Genomic DNA, 27,407 nt, shown 5'->3' on the forward strand with positions numbered 1-27,407 from the left:
TAAGCTATTTAGTTTGTGGTATTTTGTGATGGAGACACAAAGATTATTTCTAGTATCCTTACACAGACACATAGGAAAAACAACAATATCAACCAACCAGACCCCCTAGAGCTCCCAGAGATTAAACTACCAACCAAAGAGTACACATGGTGGGATCCATGGCTCCAGATGCATATGTAGTAGAGGATGACCTTGTCTAGCATAAAAAGGAGGGGAGGCCCTTGGTCCTGTGGAGGCTTGATGCCCCAGCATAGGGGAATGCTAGGGCAGTGGGGTGGGAGTAGGTAGGTGGATTGAGGAGCACTCTTGTGGAGGCAGGGACGAGGGAGGATGAGATGGAGAATTTTGAAGAGGAAACTGGGGACAGGGATAACATTTGAAATAAATAAACAAAATAAGCCAAAAAATGTGTAAAAAAATCTAGACTGCATGCATGACATCCTTAAAAAACAAAACAAAACAAAAGACAAAGAAAAAACAGTCAAACTGAACCAAACTAAACAACAAAAATCCAATAAAACCAAACCAACAAATATACACAAGCTCATGAACTGGGGAGGAAATGTTATATAAGTACTCACACTGCTGAGATGAATAAGGTAAAACTTGTCTGCAAGATAAGTTCTCCATTCAATAACACACCTGATCTGTGTATACTGTCCCTGAGCTCCATAGTGCTTTAGCTTTGTCAATGTTGTGGAAGTGACTGCCCCTATAGAATATTTAACAACTGACAGTCCCATGTCACTATACAAGGTCAAAATCAGTTTGCTCTAGTGTGTAATGGGTTGCACTACATAACAATATTCTTTCATGAAACTACCCACAGTTGCCTGACTTTCTGTCATCAATAGATACAACCTAACCTGAAATTTCCTGTTCCTAGGGCAAGCAGATCCCATACTACATTAAAAGTGGGCTCATCCTGTCCCAGATGGGAGCCCAGACCAGCAAAAACAGTTGCCCTGCTGAGCCATGAGTATATGTAATGGGAAGACCTAGACTCCAAGTGAATCTGTATAAGCCGGAAAGGGGAGCAAGGTCTTCTCTAGAGGAACTACCTCCAAGGTCTCTACCCTAATGTACTTTCACAGAGGCGCAGGAGCCCAGGACATTTGGGCATCTTTGGGCACTGCTACATCCATGTTCCTCAAGAAGGGAACTAGATGGTAGTGGCATATTGGATTAATAGCTACTGTCTGAGAGAAAATATTAGCCTGATACTGTGCCTGTGTGAATCCTATCTGTGGAGAAAGAAGTTGTCATGGATAGGAGGTTTAAACTTCAACAAAATTTTATTTGTTTTCCTTTAGAGATCTTAGTGTATACTGCAGCTCAGAACATCTGGGTTCTTTCCAGCTTCTGGCTATTATAAATAGAGCTGCTATGAACATTGTGGTGCATATATCTTTGTTGTGTATTAAAGTGTCTCTGGGGTATATGCCCAGAAGTGGAATAGCTGGGTCTTCAGGTAGTACTATATCCAATTTTCTGAGGTATCGCCAGACTGATTTCCAGAGTGGTTGTATTAGTTTGCAACCCCACCAACAGTGGAGAAGTGTTCCTCTTTCTCCTCAGCCTTGCCAGCATCTGCTGTCATCTGAGTTTTGGATCTTGGCTAATCTGACTGGTGTGAGGTGGAATATCAGGATTGTTTTGATTTGAATTTCCCTGATGGCTAAGGATGTGGAGCACTTCCTCAGATGTTTTCTCGGCCATTCGGTGTTCCTCAACTGAGAACATTTTGTTTAGCTCTGTACCCCATTTTTAATAGGGTTATTTGATTCTCTGGTGTCTAGCTTTTTGAGTTCTTTGTATACCTTGGATATTAGGCCTCTATCTGATGTGGTGTTGGTAAAGATCTTTTTTCATTCTGTTGGCTGCAGTTTTGTTTTCTTGACAGTGTCCTGAGCCTTCAATTTGCAATCTCATTAAGTCCCATTTATCGATCCTTGATCTTAAAGCATAAGCCATTGATTGATGTTCTGTTCAGGAAAATTTCCCTGTGTCTATGTGTTCTAAGCTCTTACCAACTTTTTCTTCTAATAGTTTTAGTGTACCTGGTTTTATGTGGAGGTCTTTGATCTACTTGAACTTGAGCTTTGTACAAAACGATAAGAAAGGATCAATTTGCATTCTTCTTCATGCTAACTGCCAGTCGAACCAATACCATTTATTGAAGAGGCTGTCCATTTTCCATTAAATGTTTTAGCTCCTTTGTCAAAGATCAAGTGTCCATAAGTGTGGGTTCATTTCTGGGTCTTCAATTCGGTTCCATTTATCTCTCTGCCTGTCTCTGTACCAATAAATACATGCAGCTTTTATCACAGTTGCTTTCTGTCTCCATGATTTTTCCATTGATGAGTTTGGGGTGTTGAAGTCTCCCACTATTATTATGTGTGGTGTAATATATGCTTTGAACTTTAGTCAGATTTCTTTTATGAATATGAGTGCCCTTGTAGTTGGAGCGTAGATATTCAAGAATGACAGTTCATCTTGATAGACTTTTTCCTGTGGTGAGTAAAAAGTTTCCTTCCTTATCTTTTTTGATAACTTTTGTTTGAAATTCTATTTTATTCAATATTAGAATAGCTACTCAAGCTTGTTTCCTGGGCCCATTTGCTTGGAAGGTTTTTCCCCAGCTTTTTACTCTGAGATAGTGTCTGTCTTTGTCTCTGAGATGAGTTTCCTGTATGCATCAAAATTTTGGATCCTGTTTACGTATCCAGTCTGATAGTCTATGTCTCTTTATTGGGGAATTGAGTCCATTGATGTTGAAATATTAGTGAAGAGTGATTGTTGTTTCCTGTTTCTTTGTTGTTAGAAGTAGACCTATGTTTGTGTGCTTTTCTTCTTTTGGGTTTCTTGCATGATTATGTTTTGCTTTTCCTTGGGTGTAATTTCCTTCCTTGTGTTGGATTTTTCTATCTATTATTTTTTGTAGGGCTGGATTTGTGGACACATATTGTGTAAATTTGCTTTTGTTTTGGAATATCTTGGTTTCTCCATCTATGGTAATTGTGAATTTTGCTGGATATAGTAAACTGGGCTGATATTTTTGTTCTTTTAGGGTCTGTATGACATCTGTTCAGGATCTTCTAACTTTCATAGTCTCTGTATAGTAGTCTGGTGTAATTCTGATAGGTCTACCTTTATATATTACCTGTCCTTTTTCCCTTACAGCTTTTAGGATTCTTTGTTTTGAACATTCTGCATTTTGACTATTATGTCAGGAGGAGTTTCTTTTATGGTCCAATCTATTTGGAGTTCTGTAGGCTTCTTGTATATTCATGGATATTTTGTTCTTAAGGGTAGGGAAGTTTTTTCCTATGATTTTGTTGAAGATATTTACTGTGCTCCTTAGTTGGGAGTCTTTGGCCTCTTCTACCCCTATTATCCTTATGTTTTGTCTTCTCATTGTGTCCTGGATCTCCTGGATGTTTAGGGCTAAGAGATTTTTGTTTTTTTTCAATTTCTCTGACCATTGTGCCAATGTTTTCTACATTGTATTCGGCCCCTGAGATCCTCTTTTCCATCTCTTGTAATCTGTTGGTAATGCTTGCATCTATGACTCCTGATTTCTTTCTTAGGGTTTCTATCTCCAAGGTTGTCTCTTTTTGTGATTTTTTTTTATTGTTTCTACTTTTGTTTTAAATTCCTTCACCTGTTTGGTTGTGTTTTCCTGTAGTTCTTTGAGTCATTTTTGCATTTCCTCTTTAAGGGCTTCTATTTGTTTATGTGTTTTCTCTTGTAATTGTGTAAGGGAATTATTAATGCTCTTCTTCAAGATCTCCATCATCATAGTGAAGTATGATTTCAAGTCTGAGTCTTGTGTTTCTGGAATATTTAGCAATCCACAACTTGCTGTGGTGGGAAAGCTGGGTTCTGATGTTGCCATGTTGTCTTGGTTTCCATTGCTTAAGTTCTTTCATTTTCCTCTTGCCATCTTGTTATCTGTGATTATACTTGGTCTTGTTGTCAGTGTTGGCACCTGTCTCTCCTGTGAATCTGAGGGCCTGAGAGCTCAGGAAGAAAATTGCTTCTGAGTGTTCAGCTTTTTGCTGTACCCACATTCTGGCAGAGAGTGGGTCAGATAAGTACCCATATTCCTAGTTACTATAAAGACTCCTCAATTCTGAGTAGGCCTCAAACAATATGATATCATAGGCCCTTCAGTTGACTACCCTTGTTGGCTTCATCCTGGATCTGCATTTGCCCACACAGTGAAACGTGAACCACCATCTGTTGATGGGGTCCCTGGTATGAAATTTGCACTGGGGGAAGACAGGTTCTGATGACACCTGAACACACATATTGTTCATGAAGAAATGATTTGGCCATTACTTTTGGGTATTTATGAGCTATAATAATAAATATAATATAATATAATATAATATAATATAATATAATATAATATAATATAATTAATATAATATACTGACCATGGTCAAACCATTGACTATGCTTTTGATTTTGAATTAGGTTGGCAACTGTCAAATTTTATGTTTAAAGTATAGAATTTTCCATCAGGTATGCACTTACATATACATTTGTAAATCAAACAAATTCTAATTTGTTTAATTTAAAATAATATAGGATAACTGTAGTTCTTATACTCACTAGTAAATATATCTCCTCCCAAAGATTTTTGCTTCTTTAGCTGGACTTGGGATCTTGATGGTACATTTTGACTCTCCAGTCTAACATCTGTATCTGATTCTTCACTGTAAACTATATTAAAAGATAAATTTAACCACTTATTAGAAAAACAGATTCATGAAGCATCCAGATTTTAAAATGATACATATGTAAAAATATTTTACTACTTTGTAAACTTATAAAGGCTGTGATGCTAGGTAAGTTGTGCTAAAACTATAACAGTTTTAATGCATATTAAGGTTTCATAATTTTTTATTTCTAGGCATGAAATGTTATATTTTTATTTTTTTAATTTTTTCTTACAACTTTATTTAAAAAAAGAGAGGTACACGTGCAGATTTATAAAAGCATTTTGGCATAAAACTATATGAATATATTTTTGTCAGTACTTCATTTTTTATAGGTTTGATAGTATGCATTGAAATCTTACTAGTTACCATAAGCATAAAGTATATGTAAAACAAAATGAAACATGGAAATAGTAAAAAATTTTTTGGTGTGTATAGATTGAACATAATAATTTTTAAATAACAAAAATTGCCACAAGGCTATCTTCTTAGCTCTTGAGTTATTAATGATTTAAGGTCTAGGTGTACACCATCTGAGTGAGTGCTATACATTTGTTGTTGCTGTTTTGTTTTTTTGTTTTTTGTTTTTTAGAAGTACCGAGGCTTCCACTTTTTGGCTTTTCCTTTTTTGAGCTTCATATGATCTGTGAGTTGTTTCTTGGGTATTCAGAGCTTTCTGGGGCTATATCTGCTCTTTTGTGATTGGGTTACCTCACTCAGGATGATATTCTCTAGATATATCCATTTTCCTAGGAATTTCATAAAGTCATTGTTTCTAGTAGCTGAGTAGTACTCCACGGTGTAAATATACCACAATTTTTGTATCCATTCATCTACTGAAAGGCATCTGGGTTCTTTACAGCTTCTGACTATTATAAATAAGGCTGCTATAAAGATGGTAGAACATGTGTCCTTATTATATGTTGGAGCGTCTTTGGGGTATATGCCCAGAAGTGGAATAACTGGGCCTTCAGGTAGGACTATGTCCAGTTTTCTGAGGAATCGCCAGACTGATTTCCAGAGTGGTTGTACCAGCTTACAATCCCACCAACAGTAGAGGAGTGTTCATCTTTCACCACATCCTTGCCAGCATCTGCTGTCGTCTGAATTTTTGATCTTAGCCATTCTGACTGGTGTGAGGTGGAATTTCAGGGTTTTTTTTTGATTTGCATTTCTCTGATGACTAGGGATGTCGAGCATTTCCTTAGATCCTTCTCAGCCATTCGATATTCCCCAATTGAAAATTCTGTTTAGCTCTGTATCCCAGTTTTTTAATAGGATTGTTTGATTCTCTGAAGTATAGCTTCTTGAGTTCTTTGAATATATTGGATATTAGACCACTATCAGATGTGGTAAAGATCTTTTCCTAATATGTAGGCTGCAGTTTTGTTTTCTTGACAGTGTCCTTAGCCTTATAAAAATTTTGCAATCTCATTAAGTCCCATTTATTGATCTTTGATCTTAGAGCACAAGCCATGGGTGTTCTGTTCAGGAAATTTTTTCATGCTCGTATCTGTTCTAAGGTTTCCCCTCACTTTCTCTTCTAATAGTTTCACTGTATCGGGTTTAATGTGGAGATCTTTTATCCACTTGCACTTGAGCTTTGTACAAGGAGATAAGAAAGGGTCTATTTTCATCTGCATACTGAGTGCCAGTTGGACCAACACCATTTGTTGAAGACGCTGTCCTTATTCCATTGAATGTTTTCAGCTCCTTTGTCAAAAATCAAGTGACCATATGTGTGAGAGTTCATTTCTGGATCTTCTATTCTGTTCCATTGATCTACCTGCCTACCTCTGTACCAGTACTGTGGAGTTTTTTTTTTTTAACACAATTGCTGTTTAACATAGCCTAAGGACAGGAATGGTGATTTCAGCAGAAGCTTTCTTGTTGTTGAGAATAGATAACAATATTCTAGGTTTTATGTTATTCCAGATGAATTTACAAAATTGCTCTTTCCAACTCTATGAAGAATTGAGCTGGAATTTTGATGGGGATTGCATTGAATCTGTAGGTTGCTTTTGGCAAGATGGCCACTTTTACAATGTTGATCCTTCCAATCCATGAACAAGGGAGATCTTTCCATTCTCTGAGATCTTCCTGGATTTTCTTCTTTAGAGATATGAAGTTCTTGTCATATAGATCCTTCACTTGCTTAGTTAGAGTCACACCAAGGTATTTCATATTGTTTGTGACTATTGTGAAGGGTATCTTTTCCCTAATTTTTTTCTCCGCATATTTGTCCTATGACTAGAGGAAGGCTATTGATTTGTTTGAGTTAATTTTATATCCAGCCACTTTGCTGAACTTGTTTATCAGCTGTAGTATTTCTCATGTGGAATTTTTGGGTTCACTTACACATATTATCATGTTATCTGCAAACAGTGATGTTTTTACTTCTTCCTTTCCAATTTTTATCCCTTTGATTTCCTTTTGCCTTCTAATTGCTATGCCCAGGATTCCCAGTACTATGTTGAATAGGTAGGAAGAGAGTGGGTAGCCTTGTCTAGTCCCTGATTTTAGTGGGATAACTTCAAGTTTCTCACCGTTAAGTTTGATGTTGGCTGTTGGTTTGCTGTTTGTTGTTTTTATTATGTTTAGGTATTGGCCTTGGATTCCTGTTCTTTCCAAGACTTTTAACATGAAAGGGTGTTGAATTTTGTCAAATGATTTCTCAGCATCTAGTGAGATGATCTTGTGGTTTTTTTCTTTGAGTTTGTTTATATGGTGAATTACATTGATGGATTCCGGATTTTAAACCATCCCTGCATCCCAGGCATGAAGCCCACTTGATCGTGGTGAATGATAGTTTTGATGTGTTCTTGGATTTGGATTGCAAGTATTTTATTGAGTATTTTTGCATCAACGATCATAAAGGAGATTGGTCTGAAGTTCTCTTTCCTTGTAGGATCTTTGTGTGGTTTAGGACTGAAAGTTATTGTGGCTTTGAAGAATGAGTTTGGTAGTGTTTCATCTGACTCTATTTTGTGGAATAGTTTGCAGAATATTGGTATTAGGTCGTCAATAATTGTCTGATAGAATTCTGCACTGAACCAATCTGGTGTTGGGCTATTTTTGGTTGGGAGGCTTTTGATGACTTCTATTTCTTTAGGTGTTATGGGGCTATCTAGATGGTTTATCTGGTCCTAGAGTAATTTTGAAATCTGATATCTGTTTTGGAATTTATCCATTTCTTCCAGATTTTCTAGTTTTGTTGAGTATATGCTTTTGTAGTAGGATCTGATGATTTCTTGAACTTCCTTAGTTTCAGTTGTTATGTCTCCACTCTCGTTTCTGATTTTGTTAATTTGGATACTCTCTCTTTGCCCTCTAGTTAGTCTGGCTAAGGGTTTATCAATCTTGTTAATTTTCTCAAAGAACCAGTTCCTGGTTTTGTTGATTATTTTAATGGTTCTTTTTGTTTCTACTTGGTTAATTTCTACTTTGAGTTTGATTATTTTCTGCTCTCTATTCCTTTTGGGTGTATCTGGTTCTTTATGTTCTAGAGCTTTCAACTGCGCTGTCAAGTTGCTAGTGTATGCTCTCTCCAGTTTCTTTTTGGAGGCACTCAGAGCTATCAGCTTTTCTTTTAGTACTGTTTTCATTGCATCCCATAGGTTTGGGTATGTTGTGCTTTCATTTTCATTTAATTCTAGAAAATCATTAATCTCTTTATTTCTTCTTTGACCATGCTATCAGTTAGTAGAGCATTATTCAGCTTCCATGTGTATGTGGGATTTTGTTGTCTTTATTGTTATTAAAGACCAGCTTTAGTCCAAGCTGATCTGATATGATGCATGGGAGTATTTCAATTTTCTTATATCTATTGAGGCTTGTTTTTTTGACCGAGTATATGGTCAATTTTGGAAAAGGTGTCATGAGGTGCTGAGAAGAAAGTGTATTCTTTGTTTTAGGATTAAATGTTCTGTTGATGTTTGTTAATTTCAGTTGTTTCATAACCTCTGGTAGTTTCACTGTGTCTCCATTCAGTTTCTGCTACCATGATCTGACCATTGATGAGAGTGGGGTGTTGAAGTCTCCCACTATTATTGTGTGTGGTGTAATGTATGTTTTGAGCTTTAGTAGGGTTTCTTTTATGAATATGGGTGCTCTTGTATTTGGAGCATATATGTTAAGGATTGAGAATTCATCCTGATAAATTTTTTCGGTAATGAGTAAAAAGTGTCCTTCCCCCCCCTTTTTTTTGATAACTTTGGGTGAAAATCTACTTTATTTGATATTAGAATGGCTACTCCAGCTTGTTTCTTGGGGCTGTTTGCTTGGAAGGTTTTTTCCCAGCCTTTTCCTCTGAGATAGTGTCTGTCTTTGTCTCTGAGATGAGTTTCCTGTATGCAGCAGAATCATGGATTCTGTTTATGTATCCATCTGATAGTCTATGATTTCTTATTGCGGAATTGAGTCCATTTATGTTAACAGATATTAATAAATAGTGATTGTTGTTTCCTGCTATTTTTGATGTTAGAGGTAGAATTATGTTTGTTTGTTTTTCTTCTTTTGGTTTTCTTGCTTAATTATTTTCTTGCTTTTTCTAGGATGTAGTATACCTCCTTGTATTGGGTTTTCCATCTATTATTCTTTAAAGGACTGCATTTGTGTTCAGATATTGTGTAAATTTAGATTTGTCCTGGAATGTTTTGGTCTCTATATCTATGGTGATTGAGAGTTCTGCTGGATATTTGTGTTTTCTTAGTGTCTGTATGATGTCTGTCCAGGATCTTCTAGTTTTCATAGTCTCTGTTGAGAAGTCAGGTGTAATTCTGGTTGGTCTTCCTTTATATGCTACATGTTCTTTTTCCCTTATTGCTTTTAGTATTCTTTCTTTGTTTTGAACACTTGGTGTTTTGATTATTATGTGTCGGGAAGAGTTTTTTTTTTTTTTCTGGCCCAATCTATTTGGTGTTCTGTAGGCTTCTTTTATGCTCATGGTCATCTCATTCTTAAGGGTAGGGATGTTTCCTTTTACAATTTTGTTGAAGATATTTACTGTGTCTTTTAGTTGATATTCTTTGCCTTCTTCCATTTCTATTATCCTTACATTTGGTCTTCTCATTGTGTCCTGGATTTCCTTTACATTTGGTGTTAGGAGCTTTGTGGTTTGTGCATCTTCTCTTACTGTTTTGTCTCTGTTTTCCATGTTGTCTTTGGCCCCTAAGAGTCTCTCTTTCATCTCTTGTATTCTGTTGGTGATGCTTGCATCTGTGTCTCCTGATTTTTTTTTTTTTTTTTTTTTTTTTTTTTTTTTTTAGGTTTTCTATCTCCAGGGTTTCTCTTTTTGTATTTTCTTTATTATTTCTATTTTTATTTTCAATTCCTTCATCTGTTTGTTTGCTTTTTCCTGTAGTTCTTTGAGTGATTTTTGTATTTATTCTTTAAAAGCTTCTATTTGTTTATGTGTGTCTTCTTGTGATTGTTTAAGGGAGTTATTCACACTCTTCTCAAAGATCTCCATCATCATTGTGAAGTATGATTTTAAGTCTGAGTCTATATTTCTGGAGTGTTTGGCAATCCACTACTTGCTGTGATGGGAGAGCTAGGTTCTGATATTGCCAGGTTGTCTTGGTTTCCCTTGCCTAAGTTCTTTCTTTTTCCTCTTGCCATCTTGTTATCTGTGATTATACGTGGTCTTGTTGTCAGTGACTGGCACCTGTCTCTCCTGTGGATCTGAGTGCTAGGCCTTTGTCCCTGGGTCTCTGCTGGTTCAGTTGGAAAAGAGCCTCTGCATTTAGTCCGTGAGCATGGCCTTTTAGGGCAGATCCCAAGTTCCTCTGACAGAGGCCTGGCCCTTACTGTGGGCCAGAGGGGAATATTTTCCAAGAGCACCTCCTAGCCCTCTCTGCACTCTGGCTACTCACAGTGCAATCCATCAAATATTTTATATTAGTCTCTGATTTCCCCATGTTCTTCATACTTTAGATTGAGATCTAGTCATAGACCAACTGATTAAAACAGACATTTACAAATCACTGTTTGTCACTGATAGATATTTAAGTACATCTGTGTTTTCCAGTACAAGAAATTGTTTAAGGAACTGTTATATTTAGTCAGTATCTAGTCAAGTGTATATATGTCTATAAACACACATAGAATACATGGTAGTAAAAATGGTATGGGTGACTGCTTCTGAGCCATTTCATCTTTGTGTTTAAACTCTTAAAGGTCTTCCTAGTGGATGTGCTCATGAATAGTACAAACAGTTTCTTCTCCCAATGAAATCTGAAATAAATCCGTGAACCCTGCTACGTTTTACCCCAACTCTTAAGTCAAATAAACAACAGATAAAAGATGGCCAGTGTTCTTCTCACCTGTTGATACCCTGAATCAGAACTAAAGTCTGAGGTGCAAAAGGAAGGAAGACTTTGACTAGTGTCTTTTGGATGGTGATTTTCAGGTAATGTTGCTCCCTGTGCCACCAACATGTGAATTATGGAGAAACATAATAGTGTCTGGATTTTGCTCTGTGTCGGTCTTTCCAAGATCGGTACTTGTCCGCTGTCACAATATTCAGTATTGAATGGGTCCTTGTTAGACATAAAATAGTTTAGATATTCTAACTGCCTACACCCTGGCTCCTGAGAACTGCTTCAGTTAGGATTATGTCAGTGAACCTACTGGGTAGGTTCACACCCCAGAAACAGTATCACTTGTCTGCAGAATAAGAAATTCTTGCTCTTGTTTCTAGCTTAAGGAAGTCCTGTTTACCAGTTGGTCTTGGGTGCTTTGTAACCATTCCTCACTGACAACTTGATCTTGCACTGCTGCTGCTGGCCATGGCATTACCTGACACTGTTTTATCAACAGTGGCTACTACTCAAGTTGATTATAGCAGGTATGATGGTGCTGAATGCAAGCCAGATAACCTTGCAAGTACCCTTGTTAGGATCCTGTCCACACAAATAATTGCCTATGTGTAAAGAGTTACATTTTTCCAAAGGGCTGGCCTAGGAAAAGCAGCACTCTTGACAAATAGACTCCTATGGTCCTGACCATATCTCTCTATGAGACTAGACAAAGGCAGTGTCAGGGAAGACTGGGGTTTTATTATAACACAACTGGACCATTAATTCAGGCCATAGATAGAGACCTAATAGGTGAAATTCTGGGGGTAATTTTAAAAATAAATAGGTAATTTCACAGCAAAAGACATCTGCCAAGTGTTTTGAGTTTGCTGTCCTAGCAAATGACAGCCTCTGGAACTGTTTGGCTTCTGAAGCATTTATATAAGCTACTTGAGGGCACATCCACTGTGGGGCAGATAGGTGGTGCTGGGAAAACAAATACTGATAGAGCCCAGTCGAAGCCCAGAACATAAATATGAAACGGAAAGTGCTTTTTGAACTATTGGATTTGGAAACCTATGCTCCCTGCGCGCTGCCACAGTGGCACAGTCTCACAAAGTTCTAGCCATGCCCCCAGTCTCCTCGCCTCCATAGGAGAATGACATAGACTCCAGTCAGATCAGCTACTCTCTAAGTCCCTCCCCTGCATGCAGGCATGACTGCACATAAGCACGAGACAGAGAGGACTGCCTAAAAATATGTAAACAAGCTCTGCTCAATCTTGGGAGCAACCAATGGGAAGTGGGTGGTTAGAACCTAAACTACTAAAAAAAAAAAAACTGGACAAAGGGAGAAGCGGCACAAAAAGTAAAGAACACATTTTAAAATTATTTCTCCATCTGAGTTTCCTTGTTCCAAGAGAGCTTTTGAGAGTTCTTGCAGGCTGAACATTGTTCCTGAGGGTTCAGGCTGGGGATAACATGCCTTGTTGGTCTCACCACCCTGCTGAGCATTGCTTTTACTGGCTCTACCAGAGTTCATATGCCCAGACTTAATCTTGGCACCCCACTGGGATTTGTTCCCATGCTTCCCAGCTTGAATTCAGGCACACTAGCCAGAAAGCAGCAGAAGCTGCATTCCCTCAGGGGGGCTGTGTGGGACTGAGTATTCAAAGTCCCACAATCCATCTGCATGACAGACAGGAAGCCCTGGAGACCTACTGTACTAGTTAGGCTTACTATTACTATAGTGAAGCATCACAAGCAAAAGCAAGTTTGGGAAGAAAGGGTTTATTTGGCTTATGCTTCCATATTTTAGTCCATCAGTGAATGAAATCAGGAAAGAAACTCAAACAGGGAAGGAACCTGGAGCCAGGAGCTGATGCAGAGGCCATGGAGAGATGGTGATGCTTACTGGCTTGCTCCCCATGGCTTGTGCAGGACCAGGTATGACTCTACTCACAGTGGGCTTGGCTCTTCCCCATCAATTACTTATGAAGAAAATGCCTTACAGCCTGATCTTCTGGACACACTTTTTTGTTTGAGGTTTCTTCCTTTCAGTTAACTCTAACATATGTCAAGGTGACATAAAACTAGCCAATATCAAGTTGACATAAAATTAACACTTCTTAGGCAGTTTTTCTCCTGGGCTTCTGATGTACTGCTTTTTTTTTTTTTTTTTTTGTTTCAGCAGACTCTGATTGACAGTTGCAATCTATGCCAAGTACTGGAACAGTACCCACTAGGTTTTGGATTCACAGCCTCCTATGATTGCAGAAAATGAACACCTAGAAGCAAATGTTGAACAATCACTGGATCTTGGTGAACACTGAGCCCATGAGTCATCCAGAAGGAGGCCTTAAGAGTAAAAAGGTCAAACAAATCCAGATCATCATGTTTCTCTAATTGTTCTGATGATTCATACTTTATGTCAAAGATACACAATTTTATAATTATATGCTTATTTGAATATTCATGACTAAAGAAAATTATCTTATAAAATTAATGCTTGAGATTTAAAGTTTACTATAAGTTTTATACTTACTATTTTCAAGTCTGAGTATTTTTAGTTTCTTTGCCTGAATTTCAAATTTTAATCCTGACTCTTGATGTTCAAAATTTTTGTCTGGCACGGTTCTTTAGAGTTCAAAGTTATAACAACTGTATAGCAGAATTTTTTCTCACTTTGATAATTGTAGATAAATTATTACAGGACCCAATATAACAGGAAAATTATGAGACTATATTTAGTAGTTGTGTAGAAGCTCCATTTTATACTTCTATGTATTGACTCTATATTCATATTTAACATCTCTATACTTTAAGCAAATATGTATTCATAGAAACAGAAATGAAAAAGCACATATCTAATGCTCAGGAAAAAACCTGTTATGGAGAACACTTGCCTACTATTTTTGTGTTTAGGAAGATGAAGAACTAGAAAATGAAGAAAGAGAAATGGTTACTTATTTACACTTGTGGCATTAGAGTTAAACCTAGAATCTTATTTCTATGAGGCAAGCACTGGACAACGAAGCTACATTTCCAAACCTTAATTTTACTTTTTACTTTGAGACAGGTTTTAAGTTGTCCATAATAGCTTTGAACTCTTAGTTTTCCTGTCCTTGCTTGCTATGGGATAGGAATCCAGACAAGTGACACTTGCCTAGCTAGAATGTTTATTTTTTAAAAAAACCATCTCAGGACAGAAAGGAGTGATAATGATAGTTACCTACAAGATGAGAGACCAGGGTTGGGCAAGAAGTGAAACTCCTTTAAGTATATTTTTTCAATGGGGAAAGTTCAAGTTCTTTATAATTGGGAGATAAAGTTAAATCAATAAGAATATGTGATCAAAACTGAAAACAATAAAATTAAGGCATTAAAAGAAAAGGAAAAAGCCGTAACTCAAAGATAGATTATTGAATATAACCCTGTACTGTGGACTGGGATGGGTAGTTATAAAATCATCTTGAAGTCCTTTAGTCTATATTGTTGTTCCAGTGGCACATGATAAGCAATTCTAAACTGTCTGATCATGGTTGCAAGACTTGGAGCTCTAGCTATCTTGACCTCATAAGCCATACAACCAAAAGAGCCTTTGATTAAGGCCTCTGGGACACAGGAACATACACACATGCACACACACACACACACACACACACACACACACACACACACACACACTCACACACACACCATGTGCCCATGTTCATATGCAGCATTCTTCTCTGTGTTTGTCACTTTTCAGAAGCTGTTTTAGGGGAAAAGGGGAAACTAGGCAGGGTTTTTAATAATTCAATAAGTAAGTTATGGTTGATTGTTACCTTGAGATTGGCTTGTTGTCTTTAAAAACCAAGAGAAAAATTGTATGTCAAAATTTCTGCAACTGGAAAGTTGGCTCAGTTGTTAAAGGCTAGGCTTACAATCAAAATTTCTGAACATGGTTTAACCATCCTGAGCCATCATGTGTAACTCTTATACATTCATTGTAGATGTCATCTTGGTCTGTCCCCTGGGAAGACTGGGTCTCAGGGTCTAACTCGTCTGAGCTTAGCTAGCATGAACACAGGTAACAGGCAAGTGCTTAGAGTCCTGTGCTACCGTGGGTCCTTCACTAGCTAGACAAAGATTTCCTAGAGGAAATAGATCCTGGTCAGATGCCCAAGTACTTGTGTATGAATTCCATGTGATTTTCAACTGCTACATAAACTTGACCAACAAAGGTTTGAGAGATCTGCACTAGCTGCCCTATCTACAGTGCTAGTCTCCTGGATCTTACACCTCAGTATTCTGTGTGATAAGCTTATGACAACCACACTTCCAGATTGGAAGAATAAAGAGTATAAGACACCCCAAGAAATAAGTAGTGATAGATGCCAAAGCCTTCCTAGAAGAAATTTTTGGAAAGTTATGACTCTAATAATGGAGGGTGCTCAAATATCTAGTTACAAAGGTATCCTCAAACTGTGCTGGCAGGCCCTGTTAGGCATTTGCAAGCTTTTCAAATTTGACTAGAAAAATACCTTTTCACTTAAAACTTGCTGAAGAAAATGTCCATGTACTAAAAATGACCTGCAACCACTGGACTCTAAGAAAGGTCTTAGACACAGTGAGTTTTTATTTATAGCCTAAGGTGATTAGGGTTTTGTACATTGGGCTTCACTGGCGGTAGTTACTGACAATAAGTATATTAAAGTGTATATTAAAGTGATTCTCCAAACTTGTGCTTTAATGAGAAAATCCTGAGTATTATGTTGCATAGACGTTCAGAAACCTTAGGAAGCTGGCCTACTTGCCTCCACAGTAAGGAAGGGGATTTTGTTTACCTTAGGAAGAAAAATGGCACAGTATGGGTTTATCACTATACACCTTTCCTCAGAGCCTTGGCTGCTATATTGCACAAAGAGGGAGGAACAGGTGAGCTTCTCTACCACCTTACTAGGTACTATTTTGATCTTACATAGTGGCCTATGTACTGGGAAAAATGATAGGTCCATCCTTTGCATTGACACTATAGGCTTCTCCCAGGTCATGGTAGAGTGAGAACAAAAATGTCCAAATCTATACTAAGACCCTGATTTCTACTTTTGTACCTGCCACAGCCACTGGTTAGTTAACTAAACCAACATACTGAATATTGTTATTGTGTATGTACATGTGTATGTGCATATGATTATAGAGGTCATACAAACTTGTGGCATTTCCATTTAACTTACTTGGAAACCTTATATGCCTTTACCCACTAAGGCATTTTGTGAGTGCTTATCTAGCTAGAATAAACTTCTATGCTACTGGTAGACTGTAATATCCCCATCTTACAGGACACAGAATGGAAAAATAGTTACCATCAAGACAGCACCGTTTGATCAGAGGATACTCAGTGACCTAAGGATTATAAGTAGACCCCATTCCTGGATGATCTAGGTAAGGGTTCCACAAGATTCTCTGACTGTACTTATATGACAGACTTGCCTAGAGATACTTTGATTTCAAGCTCCAACTTACACTCAGTCTTAAGGCCCAAAAGGAATATTTTTATAGATTTTGTTTTAAGTTTGGTATATGATATAGAGCCCCAATTTTTCTATCACATTTATTACTCAAAACAACTTCATAGGGAGAGCAATAAAGCTGTTGTCATGATTTAGATTAATGAAGCAAACATTGTCAAAGGACTATGTGTGCACACAGAGTTCTTGGCCTTGTAATCACATGGTTCAGTGCTTGTACATCCCTGGGCATCTGTGATTCATGACATTGTGTCTGTCACAAACACTGTGACTGTCTTAGAAAAAGACTAATATGCAGAATTGATATCTCCAGTGTCCTTTTTCATACCTTTTTCCCACATACATATATTCATAATCACTTTAACTTTATTTGAAAGGAGCTGTTGTCACTACTAATATCCTTCTGCAGAGTTGTTGGAAGGCTCCCCCATCAATGATAATTCTACAGTAGAATATCTAAATATTCTATTCAAGAGGAAGGATCAGCCTTCTACCATATTGATGTTATCACATCACCCTAGCAAGAATGTCACTGAAAGACCAAATACTCTGTTTTCTTCTACCTATGCTATGCTTCCTAGTGTAGACAGATTTAGTAAATACCTCTAGAACCCAAATCAAATCCATGGTTCTGATCTCTCAAGGCATGGCATGATACTCTAGACTCTAGAGTCTACAGGAAATTGCTAAGCTTCTGATTCTAATGACTCAACACATAAAAGAGATAAATTGTGGATGGAATTACTCATATATCTACACTCATTTCCTTGATACCAGCATGTTTCTTGAGACCAACTTATCAGGGTAGTTGAGAGGTTTTCTTATACTAGATGCCATAAATAGGAGGAGGCCTGGTGGTCCTAACAAGACTTTTTATATAACCCCTTAAGAGTCTTTGCCACTTCATTTGTATTTAACTTGCTTATCACAATAGTACCTACATTTGTGACTGGAACCAAAGGCTTCCAGAAGGCCACCAGTTGAATGGTCAGTGAAACCACAAGCTTTAAAAGGTGTGTGTGTGTGTGTGTGTGTGTGTGTGTGTGCATTTTAGGATAGATAGTAGGTAAGATGATGTTTTCATGTTCTGCTTCTGATGCCTCCACAAAGGAACAACCCTGGTCAAATTCTAGCATGGGCATAGGTTTTTGAGCTACCACAAAACTACATAGACACACTGAAACTCTGAAAGTCACTAGTGTGGGAAGCTACCTGCTATTGGGACTGAAGTGCTACCGTATTCAGTAGCTATTAAATCATCTTAGAGCCAAACTTTCTGCTTGGAAGGATGAGGCTGGGGAATTTAAGTTCAAGGCCAGTCAAACTACATGGTTCTAGTATTAATTCTGTCATAAGTTAGAAAATTAGCCTTTTAGTGCAGAAGTAAGATTTTGGTGACTATATGATCATATGCAGATTCATGAAGCAAAATAAAGACCACCTGAAGAGCCTAATGTAGACTAAAGGTACCTGGAATATTATCCTTACCAGCAGTTCTTTCTCTTTTAGAAGATCGTTTTTTCTTTGTTTCTGTGTCTGCTTTTAAGAGTGACACTTGACTCGCAGGGCTAAATGTTTCATCTGCATCTAAAAAAGTAAGTGCAAAAACAGGTACATTTAGTTCAATATATTTAAAAATGTTTGAAAATTTGTATGTGGCACATGCCTGGAATCTTAGTACTCAGGGGGTGGACACAACGGGATTCAAGGACATCTTTGAAAGGCCAGCCTAGGATATATCAAACATTGTCTTCAATAATACCTGTGTAAAATCCATAAGTTCAAATTTCAGATAAGTTTGCTACACCATTACCCTTTGTGTTCATTAGTTAAATAATAATAATAATAATAATAATAATAATAATAATAATAATAATAATAATAATAATAATAATAATAGAAAAGGTAAGTCTCTCCAGATCATTTCACCATTCATTTGTAGAGATGACAGAAACATGAATATTTCCTTCTGTCATAATGAAGTAGCCTTGTTAACTCAGTGTCTGACAGCTACAACTTTCTTCAGAAACTCGACATATACATTGAACAAAAAGGGAGGAACATCTGAGACTGTCTATTTCCTTGCTGGCTACCATTTTGATCTTGCACAATGGTCCATGTACTGAGGAAATGATAGATCCATCCTTTACAGAGACACTATGAGCTTCTCCCAGGTCATGGTAGAGTGAGAACAAAAAAGGCAAGATCTATAATCAGACCCTGATTTCTACTTTTGTACCTGCCACCTTCACTGGTTACCTAGATAAACTAACTTACTGATTATTTTTATTGTGTATGTATTTGTATATGTGCATATGATTATGGAGGACATACAAATTTGTGGAATTTCCATTTAACTTACATGGGTACCTCACATGCCTTTACTCTCTGATGCATCTTGCAAGTGCTTACCTAGCTAGAATAAATCCCTCTCTAAAATTATGATAGCTAGTAGACAGTAATATTATCACCTAAGAGGACACAGAATGAAAAAAAACAGTTATCATTAAGAAAACACATTGATCAGAGGACACACAGTAACTTAGATTAATGAAGCAAACATTGTCAAATTGTTTTCCACCCAGTAACAAAATATTTTTGCACACAGAGATTTTTGCTTTGTCATGATCAAATGGTTCAATGTTGTAAAACTCTGGGTACCCGTGATTCATAATATTGTGTTTTGTCATAAACAAATTGCCTCATACTTTTTTGTCTGCACAGATGTCTAAGACCATTTTAACTTTTTGTGGATTGAGTTGTCACCACTAATATCCTTCCACAATGTTGTTGAAAAGCTCCCTCGATGGCAAAAAGTCTACAGTAGAATACCTAAATATTCTACCTGAGAGGAAAGACCAGCCTTCTACCATATTGATGTTATCACATAAATGGATCCTAGCATGGATATCACTGAAGGACTAAATACTCTGTCTTTTCCTACCTGTGCTATGTTTATCAGGACTTAATAAACACCTCTAGAATACCAATAAAATTCCTGGTTATGATCTCCCAAAGACATGGCAGGATTCTCTAGACTCTAGAGGAAACTGCCAAACTTCCATTTCTAATGACTCAACACATAAAAGAGGACTGGTTGTGGGTGGAATTACTCAAATATGTACACTTATTTCCTTGATACTGGCATGTTTCTTGAGACTAACTTGTCAGGTTAGCAAAGAGAATTTCCTCTAATGAGGCCATAAGCAGGAGGACCTTTGGAGGTTCTAAATGGCTTCCTAGATAACTCCTTAGGCTTTTTGGTTCTGTATTTCTATTTAACTTGCTTATCTCAGTAGTAACTGTTTGTGACTGGAGTCAATGGCCACAAGAAGGCCACTGGTCAGGACATAAAAACCACAACCTCAGGTCATATGATTTTTTCATGTTCTGACTATGATTCCATCATGGAAGAACAAACTTGGTCAAATTCTGCTATGGGCATATTCTTTTCACCTTTTCACCTACCACAAAAGTCCATAGATACACTGGAATTCCAAAAGACATATCAGTGGAAAGTTATCTGCTATTGGTTTTAACGGTTACTACATTTGGTGGCTATTAAATAATCTTAGAACCAAAAGGTCTGCTTGGAAAGATGGAGCATGAAAATTCATGTTCAAAACTATCTTGAGCTATATAGTTCCAGCAATAGTTTTTTATTAGATGTGGGGAATTAATATTTTAGTGCAGGAGTAAGATTTTGGTAACTATATGCAGATTCGTAAAGCCAAATAAAGACCACCTGAGGAGCCTAATGTTGACTAAAAGTACCTGGACTATTCATACTTACCACTGTCTCTTCCTATTTTGGCAGTACTTTGTTCTTTTGTTTCTTTGTCTGGTTTTGAGATTGAGCCTTGACTTTCAGAACTATGTGCTTCAATATGATCTTTAATAGGAACTGCATAAAGAAGAGGGAATAAAGTTCAGTATATGATCAATACTACTTTGGAGGGCACATACATAGAGTTTTAATACACAGAAGGAGGATTCAGTGAGATTCAAGGCCATCTTTGAATGGACAGCCTGAGATATATAAAACTTTGTCTCTAAAATACCTGTTTAAAATCCTTAAGGTCAAATTTTTGACAAGTTGTAACACCATTCATTGCCCTTTGTCTTCATTACTTAAATAATTAGTAATAATAATAATGATGATGATGATGATGATGATGATGATGATGATGATGATGATGATGATGGAACTCTCTGCAGTACATTTCTCCATTCTTATGCAGAGATCAGAGAAATATGAATGAGTATTTCCTTTTGCCATGAAGGAAGTATCCTTGTTAACTCAGTGAGTGACAGTGGCTGCTTGTTGTAGAAGACTGATAGCCCAGCAGCAAAGCTAGTTGATAGCATCAGCTAACAAGAAATCCATGCTCTGTTAACTCTGTTACAATATGGCTTGTCTATTACTACAGAAAAGTTGATAAACTACATATTTAAATGAAATTCTTTGAGAAATTTGGAAAGCACATGGTATCTTGTTTTGGAGTAGTTCACTGCCAAACTTTGGTCTGTATTGGTCCCACCAAACACAAAATAGTGATGATATTTGTGGGTATTCTATGCTATTGGAACACTCTCATTATAATTAATATAGTGCCACAAGGTGTTATCTATGAATTTTCCAAGTAGATCTCAACTTCTGAGAGCGTATAACCCTATAGATGGCTTTGGAAACTATCTGAGAGGCCATCAGCCTCTGTAAAGTTCATTGAACTTAAAATTCCAGCAACAATTGTACTCAGATGTGAAAACATGTAGAATGGACTCAATACACAGGTTTAAAGAGTGAACTGGCTTTTAGAACTCTAACTACTTGAGTTGGTGAAAGGGAAAACACATCGCTAGAGATTCAGAGCATAATCATGTCTGTAAAATTGCTACATCTAGACCTTCTGCATAAAAGCAATGCATACCTTAGTTTTTTTTTTTTTTTTTTTTTTTTTTGTCAGTTATTGCAAGGCTAAAGGGAATACTCCCAGAACACATATAATAAAATACAGATTCTTGAACCAAAGAAAACACTTTGTATGTGATTAACATAGTTTTAGTACATAGTGGCACTGGTGTGTACATATGTTCTAGAAGCTCAAGCAGAAGGACCAACCTAGGTTTTTCCCATTTGAGATAATGAAAAGTAATGTATAGTTTTTATGCTCACTTGCAAATCCTTTTCTTCTAGAAGGAACTTTCGAAAATGTTGGTTCTTCATAGGACACTGTATCTGATTCCTCCCCATGAGCTATATAAGGAGAAGTATTAGTGCAATAAACAGAAAACTAGAACTACTTTGAGGTCTCTATTTCAGATTTCAAACAAATTTGAAATTTTATTTTATGATACTTTTCAGAGCTATGCATAAATGACTTATTAGGTATTACAAGAATATGGTAGAACATTTTAGTAGTTATGTGCTTAACAGAAGTTCCAACTGACAGACTATAAGAAATGTCTGTGGTGAAGTTAGATTTTGTTTATAGCTTATGGCAAAAAGGGATTATGGTTTTACACACCGAACTTTACCAGTGAAAGCTATAGCTGTAGCATGCCTGTGGTAATGTGAGTCTCTAAGACTTTTTTTTTTTTTTTTTTATGAGAAAGTCCTAAGGATTATGTTACATAAACATTCAGAAATCTTAGCAAGCTGTCCAACCTGCTTCCATAGTAAGGAAGGGAATTTGTTCACCTTAGGAAAAGGAATGGCACAGTGTGGGCTTGCCACTATAAATTTTGTTGAGAAACTTGGCAGCTAAACTACACTAAGAGGGAGGAACATCTGAGACTGTCTACTTCCTTGCTGGGTACATTTTGGTCTTTCATAATGACCTAAGTACTGGGGAAAATGATAGGTCTATCCTTTACAGTGACACTATTGAGATTTCTCTCATGTCATGGTAGAGTGAGAACAAAAATGTCAAGCTCTCTATTAAGACTCTGATTTCTTGTTTGTTCCTGCCACATTCACTGGTTACCTAGCTAAACTAACTGATTATTTTTATTGTGTATGTACTTGTGTATGTACATATGAATATGGAGATTATACAAATTTGTGGAATTTACATGAGTATCTCATATGCCTTTACCCTCTGTAGCATCTTGCAAGTACTTATCTAGCTAAAAGGCCATCTCTCTAAGTCATTTCCCCTTGGTAGACAGTAATATCACTGTCTTACAAGACACAGAATGGAAAAACTATTACCATTAAGATAGCACAGTTTGATCAGATGATACACAGTGACCTAAGAATGGTAAGTGGACCCTATTCCTGGATGATCTATGTAAGGGTTTCATAAGATTCTCTGGCCCTTCTTACATGACAGAAAGGCAGAAATACCTTCATTGCAAGTTCTACATTACACTCAGCCTTAAGTCCTCAAATAATTGTTTTATGTAAGTTTTGATTTTAAGTTGGGCTTGTAATATAGAAACCTTCAGTTTACTCATCACATTTGTTTCCCAAAACAACTTTCAAAGGATAAAAATAAAGCTGTTGTCATAACTTAGATTAATTTGGCAAACATTGTCAAACTAAGTATGTTTTACAACATAATGAGAATATTTATATACACAGAGACCTTTGCCTTGTTATGATCACATGGTTCAATGATGTACAACCCTGGGTACCTTTGATCCATGACATTGTGTTTTGTTCTAAGCACTGTGACTATCTTCCAAGAGAAACTATTATGCAAAACTGATATCTATGGTGTCCTCTTCCATACTCCCCCTCCATAGATGTCCAAGACAACTTTACCTTTATGTGGATTGAGTTTTATCACCACTACAATCATTCCACAATGTTGTTGAAAAGCTCCCTCATCAGTGATAAGTCTACAGTAGAACACCTAAATATTCTATTTGCCTTCTTCCATATTGATGTTATCACATAAATGGATCATAGAAAGCATATCACTGAAGGACTAAATACCTTTTTTTTAAAAACCTACACTATGTTTATCAGGACATAAAGACTTAATAAACACCTCTAGAACACCAGCAAATTCCTGGTTATGATCTCCCAAAGACATGGCATGATACTCTAGACTCTAGAGGCAACTGCCAAGCTTCCAATTCTTATGACTCAACACATAAAGGTGGTCTCATTGTGGATGATATTACTCAGATATGTATATTAATTTCCACGAAACTGGCATGTTTCTTGAGACTAATTTGCTAACAGGTTAGCAAAGGGGCTTTTCTCTAATGGGGCCATAAACAGGAAGACCGATGGAGGTCTTAACATGGCTTACTAGATAACTCTTTAGGCTCTTTGGTTCCTAATTTGAATTTAGTTTAGTTATCTCAATAGTAACTATGTTTGTGTTTGAAGCCTTGGTGATAAAGGGGCCACTACTTGACTGGACATCGAAACCACATTCTCTAACAACTATGTATGTGTTTGTCTTGTGTGTGTATGTGTGTGTGTGTGTGTGTGTGTGTGTGTGTGTGTGTGTGTATGTGTATGTGTGTATGTGTATGTGTGTCTGTCTGTCTGTCTGTCTTTCTGTCTGTTCTAGGATAGCTTCCAGGTCAGATAATATTTTCATGTTACGATTCTAATAAAAATTAAGAACTTTGGTCAAATCCTACTGTGGGCATAATCTTTGAGCTACCACAAAAGTACAGAGAAACACTGGTAGTCTGAAAGAAACAACAGTGTGAAAGTATCTGCTATTGAGACTCAGGAATATCACATTTACTGGTTATTAAATATCTTAGGTCAAAGTTCTGCTTGGAAGGATGGGAAAGGGAAATTCAAGTTCAAGGCCAGCCTGAGCAACATAGTTTTAGCATAAATTCTTTCATAATTTAGGGAATCAGCATTTTAGTGCAGGGGTAATATTTTGGTAGCTATATGCTTATATGCATATTAATAAAGCAAAATAAAATACCACGTGAAGAGCCTAATATACACTATAGTTATCTGGAATATTTATACTTACCACTGCCTCTTCCTCTTTTAGGAGTTCTTTGTTTCTTTGGATGTGTGTGTGCTTTTGAGACAGAGCCTTGGCTCTCAGGGCTAAGCACTTCATCACCATCTGCATCAGAGGCTGCATAAAATAGGTAGAGGTACATTTAGTTCAACATATAAATGAAATGTTTGAAATTCTGTATGTAGCTTATGCTTAAAATCTCAGTCCTCTGGAGGTAGACACAGGGAGATTCAAGGCCATCTTTGAAAGGCCTTTCTGAGTATTTTGTCTTAAAATCCATAAGTTCAAATTTCTGACAGAATTGCAACACCATTGCCCTTTGTCTTTATTACATGAATAAATAATAATAATAATAATAATAATAATAATAATAATAATAATAATAATAATAATAATAAAGAATGCAACTCTCTGCAGAACATTTCTCCATCCAAATGCAGAGACAACAGAAACATAAATATTTCCTTTTGCCATGAAGGAAGTAGACTTGTTAACTCAGCGAGTGATAGTGGCTGCTTGTTGTAGAAGACTGATAATCCAGCGACAGAGCTAGGTGATGGCAGCAGCTAACAAGGAATCCATGCTCTGTTAATTCTGATACAGTATGACTTGTCCATTACTACAGACAAGTTGCATTGATCAAATATTTAAATGAAATCTTTTGAGAAATTTGGAAAGCACATGGTGTCTTGTTTTGGAGTAGCTCACTGCCAAACTTTGTATGTATTGGTTCCAACAAACACAAAAGAAATGATGCTGTTTGTCTGTCTTCTCTGCTATTGGATCTCTCTCATTACCATCAATAAGATGCCATCAGGAGTAATCTATGAATTTTCCAATAAATTTCAACTTCTGAGGGCATCTAATCCTACAGATAGCCTTGGAAGTAATCTAAGAGGCCACCATGGTGTCACTGGCCACTATCTTCTTTAGCCTCTGTAAAGTACATTTATCTTTTAGTTCTAGCAGCAATTGTACTCAGATGTGGAATGAATTAAGTGCACAGGTTTACAGAGTGAACTGGCTATTAGAACTATACTTGAGTTGATGAAAGGAAACACACATAGTTTGTGAAATTGGAACATCTAGACCTACTTCATAAAATCAATGCATACCTTAGCTTTTGTCTGTCAGTTAATGCACGGCTAACATAATACTCCCAAAACTCATATAGACAAATACCTTACTTAAATTAAAATTCTTAAATCAATGAAAACATTTTGGGTGTGATTAAGACAATTTTAGTACTGAGTTTCACTGTGATATACTTATATTCTTCCAGCCTTATAGTAGATGAGACAAGATAACAGATCTCTGATGGTCCCATTCAAAATGGTGCAAAGTGATCTATAGTTTTTATCTTCACAGTCAAATCCTTTTCTTCTAGAAGTACCTAGCTTCTTTGATGGAACTTTGGCTTTTGTTGCATCTTCATAGTACAATGTATCTGATTCCTCCTCATGAGCTATATACAAAGAAACATTATTGCAGTAAACAAAAACTAGAATTATTGTGAAGTTTCTATTTCATATTCAAACAATTTTACAGTGTTAATCTCTGCCATTTTTCAGAGTTATAAATAAATGAGCATCATGTTAGACATGGTAAGAAAGTGGTATATATTTAGTTTATATAGTGGTAAACTTTGCCAATTTATAGTTTATAGGCACAATGTAATTATTTGCTGTTCTTATTTTTATGTATTTTCATGTGTATTGATGTGTCTAGATTCCACAAGACAGCACTGGGACCCTTGAAGCTCAAGTTACAAGTGATTGTGAGCCACCAGATATGGGCAACTGAGAAATGATTTTAGTTCCTTTGGAAGAGCTGCAAGTACTCTTAACTGCAGTCATCTCTCTAGTTCCTACTTTATTAGGTTGCTTATATATACAGATCCCATAGGTCTCATAGGCAAAATAACAAAAATGTGTAGTTAGGTTTATTCATTATTTCATTGTCTGTAATTGAAAATTAAAATATAAAAGTTCAATCATGAAATGTTAGTTTAAGTAAGCATATTATACAGCTTTTTAAAGAGAGTATGAATTATTATATGATATGGTCAATGTACATTATGATGAAAACAACTGTTTATAGAGCTGAAAATGGGCTTAAAAGGTTTCATATATTTGGAGAATACACCTGGTGGAATAGGGTAGTAAATATTCCTTTAAAACAAGGAATTTAGGGAAACAATGAAGAGAAAAGGAAAAATCACATATAGTTATTTTTAACAAATAAAATATACATAAAACATCAGAAAGCAGTACACATGATTAGCTGCAAAATTTCCATATCTGTATATTTGTTTCATTTCTTAGTTTAGGAATCATCTGCATGCTCTCAATATTTAAAAAAATAAAATCAAACCACAAACATAGGGGTCATTTTGCTCTATGTAACCCCACAAAAGGCATAGAACCCCTGATAAAGTCAGGTCATTGCATATGATATAGAGTCTAGCTAGTAACTAGAAAATTATAAAAATTTCAACATAAGGTTGAAAAATGCCAAGAGACAGCAATAATGAACACAGTATAATAAATTGTAATTAGTGCTTATACTTGGACAATATATGCAACATGCTTCTGGACATAATATAGGGGACAGTGAAATGTTAAGGTAGTACATTGATGGGCTCTCTAAAAGGATCTTAAGTCCTAGATGTAGGTAAAATAATGTTACAAAGGTTGACTTAATGAGGAACTACATGGCTACAGTTCTTCTGACAAACAAAAGGTTCTTTGTTCAACTCTTGATTTTGTTTAAAGTAAATGAATGGATGTATAGAAAGTGACATCACAAGTGCTCTGAGTACCTTGTGGAGTGGCTGATGATCAGTGTATCTGTTTATGAAATATCTTGTCATATACGATCAATATACTCCATGAGGCCATCAAAAGTTCTCAGAAGAGCT

The 27,407-nt window shown here is 36.6% G+C and overlaps 1 protein-coding gene across 1 annotated transcript in view; it reads right to left on the minus strand.

Annotated features, from left to right (window-relative positions):
• Positions 1–27,407, minus strand: part of LOC308436302 (uncharacterized protein) — a gene marked incomplete at both ends in the record, with an annotated part of 177,442 nt that overhangs the window by 61,091 nt on the left and 88,944 nt on the right. Inside the window, 6 exons of the mRNA XM_080937161.1 lie at positions 4,621–4,731; positions 18,024–18,122; positions 20,329–20,439; positions 21,712–21,792; positions 24,494–24,604; positions 25,881–25,952. Of these exons, the coding sequence (XP_080793287.1) occupies positions 4,621–4,731; positions 18,024–18,122; positions 20,329–20,439; positions 21,712–21,792; positions 24,494–24,604; positions 25,881–25,952 (585 nt within the window). The remainder of the gene's footprint in view (positions 1–4,620; positions 4,732–18,023; positions 18,123–20,328; positions 20,440–21,711; positions 21,793–24,493; positions 24,605–25,880; positions 25,953–27,407) is intronic.

This window comes from Micromys minutus (genome assembly GCF_963924665.1).
Source record: "Micromys minutus genome assembly, chromosome: 24".
Lineage (NCBI taxonomy): Eukaryota > Metazoa > Chordata > Mammalia > Rodentia > Muridae > Micromys > Micromys minutus.